We start from the raw sequence: 13,742 nt of genomic DNA on the forward strand, positions 1-13,742 counted from the left end.
ATTGTTTGTACTTTTTCTCGGAAATGCCATTCCAGTGCACTCCACCCCTCTTGAATGACAATCGAAAATCAATTCCTGTGTAAACTTTTTGTTTTCTTTTTTAACTGGATCGATGACTACAAGAGCGAAAATGTTGCTACATAAACCATTCGCTGTGAGAAAAGCTCACTGCGTAATTTACACACATACTCGTGAGTAGATTAAATATGTTCCAGGGCAAAGCATGTATGATGTTGACTTGTTTGCAGACAAAATAGCATCACTGTGTATAATGATGGAGGTTCGTACAAACACCAATGCGATATATTTGTATTGAATACACATTTTCGGACAAAAGCAAAGCAAGTTAAGTGGACAAACACTTTTACAAGCGAATTTATTTTACTGTAGCGTGTATTTTCATTCAATTTGTTTCATCATGGTTTATATTGTGTTAGTATAATGCCGAAGCACTATTTGGTCTTCAATGCAATGAAGGCATAATTCATATTCGGAATATGCACGACACGATGTATTATTTGCATTGGGGAAATGTTTTGGGTGTAGAGACTGGGAGATCGCAGGTTCGATTCCTGCTAGAGGATATATCTTTTCTCAGTGTGTCCCAGGGATGTAATGCGCCTCAGACCAAATAAAGAGGAAAATAAAAAAAACGCTCTTTGCACTCCCATACGTGCATTCTACTCCATGACTGCAGAAACTTTTCTTAGTACACAACGAGTGCCAAATGGCTAATGGAAACGGAGAAACCGCCAACTAGCCCCGAGTTCCCCTGCAATAACACGTGGTTTTCATATTCCTACTACTCCCAGTGATTAACTTATACTCCCCCTATAATTCGTAACTTCGGTTTCTTTTCGGTACAATCATATTTTCTAATCTTCATAGAACTTTGCTTAGCACTATGTTTCTTTTTATTTTTTCATGGTTTTTACTTGATTATAATTTAGTCGACGTTTTTCTCATTCAATATTTTATACTAACACAGCAGTACTATGTTTACGTAATGACAAAAATACAATCTCTTTGCAGAATTTGTATTCATCGCTGTACATAAGTAATTGAAATGTTTTATCTGTGGATCTCCTAATAAACACTAAATTTATTAACAAATTATGCAGAACTTAAATTGTTGATACTATGTGTTATTAGTTATTTTTTAATGACGACATACAATTTGAATTCAGGACATTCGGAGGGTGGACCTGTAACCCACCCACCACCCCCTCCAATCATCGAGGTGGTCGTTGCTGCTCCAACAATCCAAATTGTAGAAGTAGGACGAAATATTCGTTTGGGCTGTACGGCCCGTTACATTGTGTCCAAGGTATGCGATGAGCGGTTATGCGACTTTAGGATCGATCTGTTTTAAAACTCTTTTATAAAATATTACATATTCAGCGTCCAATAGATGTACGTTGGGACCGAGTTGGAGGACGTATGCCTGAACGAGCTTATACAGAAAGTGGAACCCTTATCATCACCAATGTTCAAATATCTGACAGCGGCACCTACGTTTGTCAAGCTGGTAGTGGACCTGATACTGCTTACCAGCAGGTTACAGTTACCGTGGAAGGTAATTATACTATTTAAGCTCCCTGTATCAGGCTTGGTCGATATTAGCCGGCTGCTTGTCTAGCATAAAACAAAATTAATTTTTGTACTTCTCAAAAAAACATTTTTTAAAAAAAAGCTTTCTCAAAATCGTTTCGGAGGAAGTTAGGTATAGTTGTTATAAAACTCTTCCAATCGTATATGTGTATTGTAAATCGCTTTAAACGCATTTTCGCTTCCAGGAGTCTCATCATCCCGTAAACCAGAAGTCACCATTTCGACTGATGTGATCGATCTCGACGAATATCGTTCAGTTGACGTGAATTGTGTTGCAACTGGTTTCCCAACCCCAGTAATTACATGGGAGCGAATGGATCAACATCCACTCTCAACTAATGTAATTCTTGAGTATGGTTTACTTCGCTTCAACTCCCTTCGAAAATCCGATGAAGGCACATACAGATGTAGTGCTCGAAATGATATTGGAGAGGCGGACAAAATATTACATGTATACGTGCGTGACTCCAGGCCACACCCCACTCAGCCTCCGCGCCCTGACCACTCATACGAAATTATCAAAATCAATCCCGACAACTATCAAGGACGAACAGGTGATCAAATTACACTATCCTGTATATGCCAACCTAGCGGTCAAATAAAATGGGCTAAGGCAGGTGAACCTAATCTACCACGAAACAGTTATGTGCAAAACGAACTGCTCATAATCGAGCATTCCACAATTGACAATTCGGGTCGATACAGTTGTACTGCAATTTTCCCAAGTGGTCGTGAACGAACTTCTTTCGTTGATGTCGTAATCGCACCAATTAGGCCTGACCTGTAAGTATCCAGTAAACAAAAAATCGCAGTAATACTATATTATTACTATATCTGTTATTTCTCCAGGACAACTCCTCGAGTGAAGACTCTTGATAATAAGCACACCATTACGCAAGGAACTGATTACACCATAATCTGTGAAGCTACTGGAAACCCACACCCTACAGTTAAATGGACACTGGTGAGTCAATCGAAACTAAGCCGCTTCTACTTTGTTTGGTTATGAAGATTTCATTCAAAAATCGATTTCAGAGTGGCAAGCCGTTTTCTCCCAATGTCCAACAAAGCGGAAACACACTCAGAATTCTGAACGCTCAACCTGACAATGGTGGCGTGTACATCTGTGTGGCTGAGAACAGCGAGGGTATGGATCGATCTTACACTCTTGTCGACATTGAACGTAAGTATACCTATTTACTAGATTTAAAAGAAACGTGGATTTAAACTGTGTCTATTTTTTCAAATGCTTTCACCAGTGCTAGATGAAAATGGTAAATTTTTAATACTTGTTCTTTAGCATTTTTGTTTAATACTCTACCACATTTGAGTGAACACCAATTAGTAGAATCTAGGTTGGAAACGCATTCGTGCAATGTACTCGTACTTAAATTGGCAAGGTGGTACAGGGTACAACTCAAGGCCGCACTATGTTCTCAGTCACATTTAAAACAGTAACTGTAATCTCTACCTTCCCGTGGTGTAAATCAGGATCTATGATCGTATGAAAACAGAGAAGAAATAAATCTGAAGACGTCTGTTCCCCCGTTACGAACGGTTTCTCAAGTTGATCAATTAGGTTGAGGTGGTTCAATACAGCATCAGCTCCGAAGCAACCGGCTGAAAAAGAAATGGGGATCTCATCAGATATATCCATGAATATCCATGATAGCAGGATACTTACCTACCTACCTACCTACCATCCTAAACAATGCAATGTTTAGGATGGTATATGTTTCGATACTGCAAACAACTTTGTGGAAACTTCCAAGAAGATAGGAGAATGTTTAAAAAAGTTATCATGAAAAAACTAATTTTAAGGGGTCTTCCATATAATATGTTCCATAACTTGTAAACTATTAAAGCTAGATATATGGTGTCTTCAGCAATTTCTTTTGTAGTAAAATTTGCTACAACTTTGCCGAAGACACAAAGTCTCTATCTTAAATTTCGTATATCACTTATAGGTGAATTAGTCACTGAACGGTATACTTCTTTGGATGCGCAATCATAAGAACAACAACTTCTCCGAACAAACTATACTTCTATAGTCAACGGTTTAGACGCTATTAATTTTGAGCACGAAAACGACGTTTTAAAACACTGTGCAATGTAGGCAATAGTTAACTTAAACTGAAAACTCAATATTCAGAACAGTCAAAATCATACTTGATCCTTCTCAAATTGCTTTGTATATAAAAGATACACAAAATGGTGGGAGCTGTCATATTACAGTATCGATGAAGAGGATTCAACTACAGGTACCTCGTTAAAATACTTTATACAGTGTTGGCGAGGAGACAATTAAAAAAATGTGGTCAAAACTATTATTTCAATCAAAATCATTTGTGTGCCTTTGTACCGCGCGGACATCTTGTACATTTGCCTTCGCTGTGCCAACGAAATCGTGAATCTCTGAGTTTTTCGGACTGTTATTATTAAAGTGAATCATCGCTGTGTTTATTGCATGATCATTATATAACATTATCAACTTCAATTAGTGTATTGAATTGATATTTGTTTACCGAGAATAGGAAAGATTCTGCTATTTACGATCTTCACAACCTCTACCCATACGTTATCTGTAAACAATAGAGCGAAATGCTTCTCACGAATAAAGCCATCCCAATCGCCGCGATGGTCTGCTGTAAATGTACATCGTATATTTCACCGGACGAGGAGAGCATTGTATGTGGTGGTTTTTGCGCAGATCAATATTACGCAAAATGTGCCGCGTTAACCAATGCTGTAGTATTGAGCTGCAATAAGCACCAGAATATACACTGGATGTGTACACCATGCTCAAAAATTATGAGTGATGTTTCGCATATTCAAGCTTTTTGTGATAAGCGTGAACTGCTATCGGATGCTGCTGCCGTAATTCCTACCCGCACCCCGTCTATTTGTATTCACCACGTATATGGCACCCCTATCCCATTTGTATTGAACTGACGTAAGTCAACAACTCAGCGGGCACACAAATTATGGGCCCCCCTGATAGTTTAGATTGTTCTGCTCGAAGCCTCGATCTATCCCAAAGTTGCGTCGAATGGAATCGATTCTGTTCATAGTGGATCGACCTTAACGCGACGTTTTGGATCTGGGCTTAGAAATCATGGCGGCGTAGCAGATACCTGGTATTCACACACAATTTCAAACAGAGGAGTGTGATGCGCGGTTTCGTGAGGAAATGTGCGAAATGAAAAAAGCAAATCGGCAATATTCAGCAAGTTTTAACCGAAATATCTCATTCGCGCGCTGATTTATCTGCAAGAGAGAACTCCAGAGCTTTCACCATTCATTCAAATTCAATCCGAACGAATCACAATACAGTTCAGTAAAACGCTTGCCTTCACCCCAACCGAATGAATTGCCGCTATGGATACCGAAGTAACAACACGAGGAAACAGAAACAGGAACGAATATATTCACACATACTTGCATAAGCTTGTATCATTATAATGATGAACAGTTGTGAGTATCATTGAGAGAGAGTATATCAGTATTTTCTTCTCTCTTGAATAGTGGTCCCTTGTTGCTTGGTTGATTATTTGACGGAATTGGTTCACGAACATAATAGCTGTTGAATCATTCAGATGCATTGTGAAATGCTGAATCCGAATATAAATTTCGACTGGCCATATTAGCGGTTTTCAGCGTATTTCGCTACGTCAGTTAAGAACATATGGCTTGTGGAGCGGACATTAGGCAATAGGTACCGCTAATTTGATTCTTTTGAGGTTTGAGGGGAAAAAATTGAACTTGCGTTCACGCTGCTTTATAAATTTAGGGAAATCGTGGATATTCAAACATCGATATGAATTTTATTTATTTTTTTCTTTGGATGTTGCTTCCTCAGATGACTCAGCCCGAACCATATAGATTCAGTTCTTTCTAACATTGTATCTTTAGCTTACGAATATTTGGAATTTTATAGTCGTGAACCAAAACGAAGTGGTTATTAGCTTGGTTATAAGTTATTCGCATTTAACAAGGACAATATATGGTTCAAATATGATGTACTGCATTCTTTTCCTAAATGTTGTGCAGATTGGTTAAATGTTAACAAATATAATATTAAACACAAATTTGATGAGCAAGATTTATGACTCCTGATTAAATTGGATAATACCTACTAACGGAGTGTTTAAAATGTACGGCATATTGTGGAATATTTAATAATCAGAAAATTACTTTGAACTTCGTCTAAAGTTGAGCAGGAATAGTAAAATTACAAATGCCTTTCAATCTTTGGGAAGAAATTAGTATCCCGCTTTAATGCTTTAATGATCTGGACAGATTAGTTCGCTGCAATTATTCCGAGCTTGGCGAATAAAGTTTTCTTCGGAATATCCTCCAAATGAATCTTGACAGTTGACTTCAATGCCTTTATTCTAAGTTAGCCGAGTTTTTTACAACCTGGCAACCAGAAATATTATTCAAAATTTGTCAACTGGTTAATAAAAACTTGACACAATTTAACAAATTGCATTCATCGACATTTAAATTAAACATGATTTACGAAATTCAACGTCATGTGAAATTAAAATTAAATCTATGTATATGTCAGGAGCAGAACATGTAAATTTTTACGATTTTTTTCTAGTTCTATGCAATACTAAAAAGCCCCCCTGAGTTGAACTTGAACGACTGGCTCCTGAATATTTTAAAATATATTGTATTCCACAAGACAAATTGTTTTTGGTTTAATAATTGAATAAACAGGAAGCATGAACCTCTAATGTCATAAACCATCACCAAACATTAATCTCCCTCAAATTTTAAGGATATCCAACATATTCTCCAAATTTTAAATGTGAATAGAGGAACATAGAGAGACTTGACCAATTGAACCTACGTAAATATCTGAAAACGTGATCAATCTTCCAAAACTCGTTGAAATGTAATATGCAAAAGTATTATGCGTATTATTGTTTTTTTCAGAATTGATAATTTACTTTTTCAAAAGTTATAAAAGTTTTTCTGTGATCGTTTTTTTCTGGTCAAGTCTCCCCACCGCGAGGAGACTTGACCAAGGCGTGAGGAGACTTGACCAAGAGAATTTTGAAATATCGGAACAAAATACAATGGCATAAAACATACTGTTATAATTTTTCTCATATTATTGAGTTCCTTAGTACTAGTTAAAAATATAAAACGATTGTATTTCATGAGCTTTGATTTTTTTAATGCATTTCTTTTTTGGAATTAACTGTACTGATTACATTGCAGGTTAACGTGTCAGAAAATCAGCCATATAACTGATAACTTTGTTGACTACACTATAAAGCTTTATATTGGTATTTGAGATGGGATTTTTTGTGACGTTATTGACATTCACACTAGACACCAAAGAATAGTAAATATCAAAAATTTTGAATCTTTCTTCGGCTTATTGGCACTTAGTCAGGTCTCCCCATAAAATCTTGGTCAAGTCAGCCCTTAACGCAAATTCATGAATTACGGAATATTTTCTATGAGGAAAGGATTTTTCGCTCCAAACTTTTGAAATTAGCTGATGGAACCGAAACAAATATAAAAATATTAAAAAAAAATTAAAAATTAACCAAATGGAACACGTTATTAATAATTGTTGAATTTCGCGCTTGGTCAAGTCTCCCCATGTTCCCCAAACCCTGTTTCACAATTCGACAATAGGTTGAAGACAAAACTAAAAAATAGGGCATATGAAAAGCGCACAGAACATGTACCTACCTCGAATAAAAATAATAAAAGACAACAAACACATTCTCGTTATGAGCGCTGTTTTTCGGGGCAGCTGGGCGGCATCATAGTTCGCAGCTACATTCGCACCCAGCAAGCAAAGAGAATCAGCGTGCCTATGTACAGCTTGCTATGAAGAACGAATGGTGCACAGCGGTTGATATCTCTTCGAATGAGAGAGAGAATGAGCAACAGGTACTATTACGCTATGCTCATATACCTACACATAGAACAGTAATGGTTCACCAGCCTCCGTGGCGATAAACTAAAGCCATCAACACCGCAGCTGGGTGGTGAATGGTTCAGTGGGTGGTATATTCGTGAAGCGAAGAACGAATGAAGAGTGTTCGTTCTTTCTCAGCTGATTCGTTTTCCAAGCTCTGGAGAACTCTCTTTCTGTTGTATCGTCTCCTCTGTCGTTAACGAGGTTGATGCAAGGTACCCGGTTTCTAACTACACTCGTTCTTCTTCTGCAAGCACCTCACAATGTTGGTTGTTTTTCAAAAGAGTGAAAAATACTGTGACCGAGAAAGATATATCCGACATGGTTACTGATTCTCTCGGACCTACCGCAGTGTTTGTGAAAAAATTGGTGCCTGAATGGAAGGAAACGTCTATGATGCCCTTTATCTCATTCAAATTGGGAATCGATGCTTCACTAAAACGAATCGCATTATGCTCATCAACCTGGCCGCGGGGAATGTGTTTCCGGGAGTTCTACGATGAATTTGGAGTTTGGGAGCCGAATGTCGAGCGTTAAACAAATATGAGCGTGCAAGTTGGAACCACTTATCAATTATCAATTGTGAGATGTGCATTGTATTATTTGTTGTATGTCGAATGTTCTTAGGTTAAGAAGTAATCTGTATGCGCAAGTCGCAAAGATGAAATCAAATAAAATAAAAAAAATATAAATAAAATTAATCTAAAATTTCGAAGGTTTCGCATTTCTCTCTGCTTGCCACTAAGCGACAACACAGCAGAGTTGCTTAAAAAGTGACTCTTTGTGTGGTTTTTTTTCTCCTGTCGGAGCACTGAGTTGAAAATTTCTTTTTGTGCGTTTAATACGCACCTAACAAAGTTTTCGACCTGCCCAAGGGTGTAACCTACAAAATCGAAAAAAGTTTTTCATTGTCTTCTTAAGAGCCAGTTTTTCAAAACATGACACTCTTTTTTTTCTGCATATCAAATTGCATCACGGATAAACGCTGTAGAAAATAACCTAGTGGACCGATCCTTTTCATCAGTAAGCTTTTGACATATTTATTTCGTTCAACTTCAATACCATAATCGTACGCTCGCACCTTACGCTCAACTCCACTTATTAGGTTCTGTACAACATCCGGCTGCTCATGTTCAGTGATGCAATTTGATGTGAAACACCCTTTATATCGTGTTGTGCTATCTTATGACAAACGCCATTTTGGGGTAAACTGAGTTAGATGTGGCACATTGTTTGTCTGAAAAATCTCTACAATGTGGCGTTTTCAAAAATTTTAAATACTGCTTGGTAACTGAAATATAGCGAAAACCGTGATGAATTGTTTCATTTATAAGTTTCAAAATATTCAATGACAAACTTTAAAAATCGTTTTTCTCTAAATGTGCTAAATGGCGCTTGTTATAAGATAACACAACAGAGAAGATGGACTCCGGTCCAATATTTGATTCCTACTTTAATAGAAAGTTGGGCAAAACGAGCATTGAAAATTGGTTGGGAGAAATAGGTAAAAAAATTAAAATCTCTAACTCTACTTAAACTTGATGAAATTTGATTTTGTTTAGTTTTCTTGAGAGGGCTTTGGGGGGAAGCGGGAAAATAGGACATACCTTTTAGATTTGTAATCGACAGATTGAAAAGCATTCATTGTTTACCTTGGAAAAATGACAATTTCAAAAACGGCAGGGATCCTTGCAATAACCTAATAATATTTTCAGATTCCTCTGACAATCATACCTCATTTTAACGTATTATAGTCCTAAATTCACTCTAAAATTTAACCATTACCTACCCTAAATTAGGTTGTTCCAAAGAGCCATAACGTTTTTGAAATTCTCATTTTTTCAAGGTAAAATATGAATGTTTTTCAATAAATTGTTTATAAATCGAAAAGGTATATCCTATTTTTGCAGAAAGAGTAAGCAGAATAAGATTCCATTAAGTTAAACCAGAGTTAGAGAGATTTTAAAATTTCGACCAATTTCTTCAGTCTAATTTTCAACGCCCGTTTTACCCCACATTAAAGTGCGAAGCTGATATTTATCCATCCCACTTATGCACAAATAAACGTTGAAACTTTCATCAAAATCTGAAAACGTCAACACGACCTCTCGAACAAAGGGGTGCCATTTTTTTAAAAAACTGGTTCTTAAGAAGACAACAAACTTCGCCAAGTCAAAGCCATGGGAGCTGGTAAACAACAAGGAAGTTCAATTGGTGTTGGCTCCGGAATTACTGCTACTGATGCCTACTGATAACAGCCAAATACTTATTAAACACTGCATATGAATGAACATACAGAATGAATTTGAAAACATGGCATAAGTTGCTGAAAAGACATATCAACAATGAGCTAATTGGGCCTAAAAAATTATTCTTACGAGTCAGAGACGCTGATTAGTAGCAGCAAGACTCGTAACACTAATCCTATCCACCTAACCAAAAAGTTAAGTAACTCAAAGGAATGTGTCTTCTTACTTTACGATTACGCCGGTGATTATTGTAATTCAACAGTTAAAGAAAGGCGAAAAAATATATGACTGCGCCGGTGGTTGAGTGGTAAGCGTGACCGCCATTCATTCCAACTTACCTGGGTTCAATTCCAACCGAGAGATTTTTCTGAGGTGAAAAAATCTGTGGTCACGTCTTCCTTCGGAAGGGAAGTAAAGCCGTTGGTCCCCGGTCTATGAGTTTGGTGGATCGATATCTAGTCCAAATAGTGAAGTCACCTCTCTGGCGTAGGTAAAGAAGAAGCTATCCAACTTCTATACTCTTACTAACAAAAATATTCTTCTCCTGTGATACTTGTGGAGTGTGCAGTACTATATACATACTCTAGCAAAAGCAAGTATCGGACTAACCATTCCTTCCCTTTCCTTCCGCGATCTACGTTCGGGCCTGGCCGGTGCCGGTCTTGATCAATACTTTAGGATTACCAGGAGTTGCACAATGAAAGATGTTTCGCTACTCCCAAGCATAATTATCTACTTATTCTCTGTGCAACTTCAGCTAGTCCAGATCGATAACGGAGTGGGAGCCAGGGGTGGTCACACAAGCTCAAACTCAAGCTAAAGAAAGGCGAAATAAATATATTTCCGAGTACAAAGTTCTATTACTTTACCACGACCAGTGGGAAGATCTAGAACGATCAATTTATTTTTATTTCCATGCTTCGCGACAAATTTCCGCATCTGTTAATGCACGCGATATTAACAAAAAAATTAAAAATAGCCCAAAAAACTGAAAAACAACAAAGTGACAAAGGCATAATATAACCAATAACGTGAAACACAAACATTGATTTCCTGAACATAGTTCTCGATGGCGTTTACGACAAATTTGCATGTAAGACAGTATTCTTGTACATTCATAAAGCATACTAAATCTTAGGAGAAGTGAGAAGTTTGAAAAAATATTACATCCGTACGCAGTTTTACTGATTTTTTTGAAAATTAATACGATTTTTACGATTGGCTTAAATGCGCAATGTTGTTTTAAAACTGGACTGGAATGATGCCAAAGATGATTATGCCAATAATCATTTTGTTGGACGTAACGATAACGATGGTCTTTCTTATTACTTATATGGATTGAAAGAAGCTTAAGTAACTGATTAATTATTACTTATTTAGAAGCTATAAATGTACGACAATTTTTCAACAATTCAATTAAAAACACACTTTCCTTGTTGTATAGGCCGCGAACCTCCAATTTTGGAGCTATACCCAACGGAACCACAGGTTATAAAGGTAGGTGAATCCACCCGTCTGTCATGCCGTGCAACTGGCGGTGTCCCGTATCCTACTCTAATTTGGGTCCGAAGAGACAGAAAACCTTTGTCATCCCGAATTACCCAGGACTATCCAGGAGTAATCACGTAAGAATAGAAATAAATTATTCATTAATTGGGAACTCAAAATGTTTTTGAAACAGATTGCGCGAAGTCATACTCGAAGATTCAGGAGAATATGAATGCAGAGCTGAGAATTCAGCTGGATCCGCTTCATTGTCAGCATCTGTAGATGTTCAACTTGCTCCGATTATTACCATTTCACCACCAGTAGATGAACACAAACTATACGAGGGTGATGAGCTAAGTATTCAATGTACGGCTAGAGGGAAACCGGAACCAACGGTGGTTATCAAACCTCCTCATCAGGATACCGACACTCGCCTTCTGTCTCACACCGAAGGACTTGGAGCAGCAAATATACATATATTCCAAGCCGAACCAAAGCACTCGGGAACTTACGAATGTGTCGCCACTAATCTTGCTGGAACAGATTCACGCTTCATTACAATTCAAGTAGAGAAAAAACGTGGCGACCTTGGACCCCATGACCATGACCGTGATACCTACCCAAGGCCACCCTATATTGATCGTCCTCAACAGCACACTTATAAAGCTATTTTAGGTGAACGTTCCGAATTAGTCTGCAATGAGGCATCCAGTGGAGCTCGTACTGAATGGAGACGTTCCGATGGGCGTCGGTTACCATACGGATCAATTCCTCGTGATGGTCATCTAATAATTGAAAACACCGGACACGATGCCGCTGGTTTATATGATTGTGTTGCACATGATATTGCCGCCTCTCCTACAACGATAGTACAAATTCTGTTAGAAGTTATTGAACCACCCCGTATAACTTTCAGTCCAACGATGCCTATGGTAGTACGCTCTGGTGAAACAGTTACTATTATTTGCAATGCTACTGGTGAAAAGCCAATCCGAGTCTCATGGCACGGAGAAAACGGCCAAAGCCTTCCCGAAAGGATACGCGTAAGTGGACAGTATCTGCAATTCACACAAATTACTACAGATGACGCAGGACGGTATTATTGCTCTGCCACTAATCGCCAAGGAAACGTTACGAAAGTTGCCGAAGTTATCGTAAACCGTGAGTATAGCGAAATGTCGTGATATGATGAGGACAGTTCAAGATGGGATTCCCTGAAAAAAACAAGTACTTTCTATTTTTAAGTAAAATAATTACTTTCAGGGAATGAAATGATTCCAGATATACCAGCACACGGACGAATCCATGAAGTTTACCGAGGCTCTTCAATATCATTAGACTGCAAACTTCCAGACAATCATTATTTCCCAGGACTGACGGTATCTGTCTAATAAAATGCGAACGATTACAGGTTACGTTAGCTAAATGATATCGATCTTTAACTAATTTACAGTATCACTGGAGTCGGCTAGATCGCCCGCTGCCGTACAATATACGAGTGGAGGACAGAGTACTACAGCTAAACCACATTCGAGATGAAGACGCAGGTCGATACGAATGCCGTATGACCTACCCGAATGGTTCCGTGGCCTATGATTTTGTTGACGTGGCAATTAAGGGTGAGTATGTACCACGATATCGCCGACAACCCGTTTCAAGAAGGTGGTGGGAAAATTACAAAAGACGTCAATGATTACAGTTGACGTATAGAATGATCCTTTACAGTAAGGGGGTAAAAATACGAGTAAATCTTTGTTCAAAAGCTGAAAATGCTCTAGTGGAAACGCATGAAATCTTTGTCTATTTAAATGTCTCTTCTTTCCACAAAAAAACTGAAAATGAAGTGAAATGTTCAGGAAGTCTATAATAAAATATATTGGTTTCCAATAGCTATATACGGCATAATTTGTCGCTTTCCGCTGGATTCTTCTCAACTTAGTCATATAATCTTTTTATCGAATTTTAATCATATTCTTGCTTCTAAATTATACATTATAATATTTGGTTAGATCCTAATCATCCTTGTCAATCTATACGTATGTTTAGCGATAAAAGGGGGAACGGTTGCAACAGTTTATCCTATAGTATGGTATTATATTTCTGCCAAATGCTTAAATACTTCATTCGACAGTGTTTGAGCGGCATGTTTCAGTTTTCTAAATAGAGATGTGTCAAATCATCGCGTTCCTACATGTACTGCCATTTTTAAGTAAATACTCGTAACAGATTTTTAGAATATTCGCAAAGAAATTTTGACTACCATATATACACTACTAACCTATGGAATCGCTGCAATAATTGAAGGATATTACAATTAAATACTGGTCAAACAAGAATGTGTCAAAATTTGAATTTAAAAGTTAAATCAAGTTTCTTTTGTAAGTTCCATTCATACAGAAAAAAGAAAAAATACTCACTGAAGCTTCTTCATTAGCGAATGCGAATTG

General features: G+C 37.6%; 1 protein-coding gene across 2 annotated transcripts in view; it reads left to right on the forward strand.

The window, feature by feature from the left end:
• LOC131683324 (basement membrane-specific heparan sulfate proteoglycan core protein) overlaps positions 1-13,742 on the forward strand; it is a 672,949-nt gene that overhangs the window by 599,741 nt on the left and 59,466 nt on the right. For both annotated transcript variants that reach the window (XM_058965199.1, XM_058965200.1), the window contains 10 exons: positions 1,188-1,327; positions 1,402-1,576; positions 1,797-2,394; positions 2,461-2,575; positions 2,647-2,794; positions 2,871-2,885; positions 11,252-11,432; positions 11,489-12,456; positions 12,559-12,674; positions 12,749-12,914. In XM_058965199.1, coding sequence (XP_058821182.1) covers positions 1,188-1,327; positions 1,402-1,576; positions 1,797-2,394; positions 2,461-2,575; positions 2,647-2,794; positions 2,871-2,885; positions 11,252-11,432; positions 11,489-12,456; positions 12,559-12,674; positions 12,749-12,914 — 2,622 coding nt within the window. The remainder of the gene's footprint in view (positions 1-1,187; positions 1,328-1,401; positions 1,577-1,796; positions 2,395-2,460; positions 2,576-2,646; positions 2,795-2,870; positions 2,886-11,251; positions 11,433-11,488; positions 12,457-12,558; positions 12,675-12,748; positions 12,915-13,742) is intronic.

The sequence above is a fragment of the Topomyia yanbarensis genome, chromosome 2 (assembly GCF_030247195.1).
Source record: "Topomyia yanbarensis strain Yona2022 chromosome 2, ASM3024719v1, whole genome shotgun sequence".
NCBI lineage: Eukaryota > Metazoa > Arthropoda > Insecta > Diptera > Culicidae > Topomyia > Topomyia yanbarensis.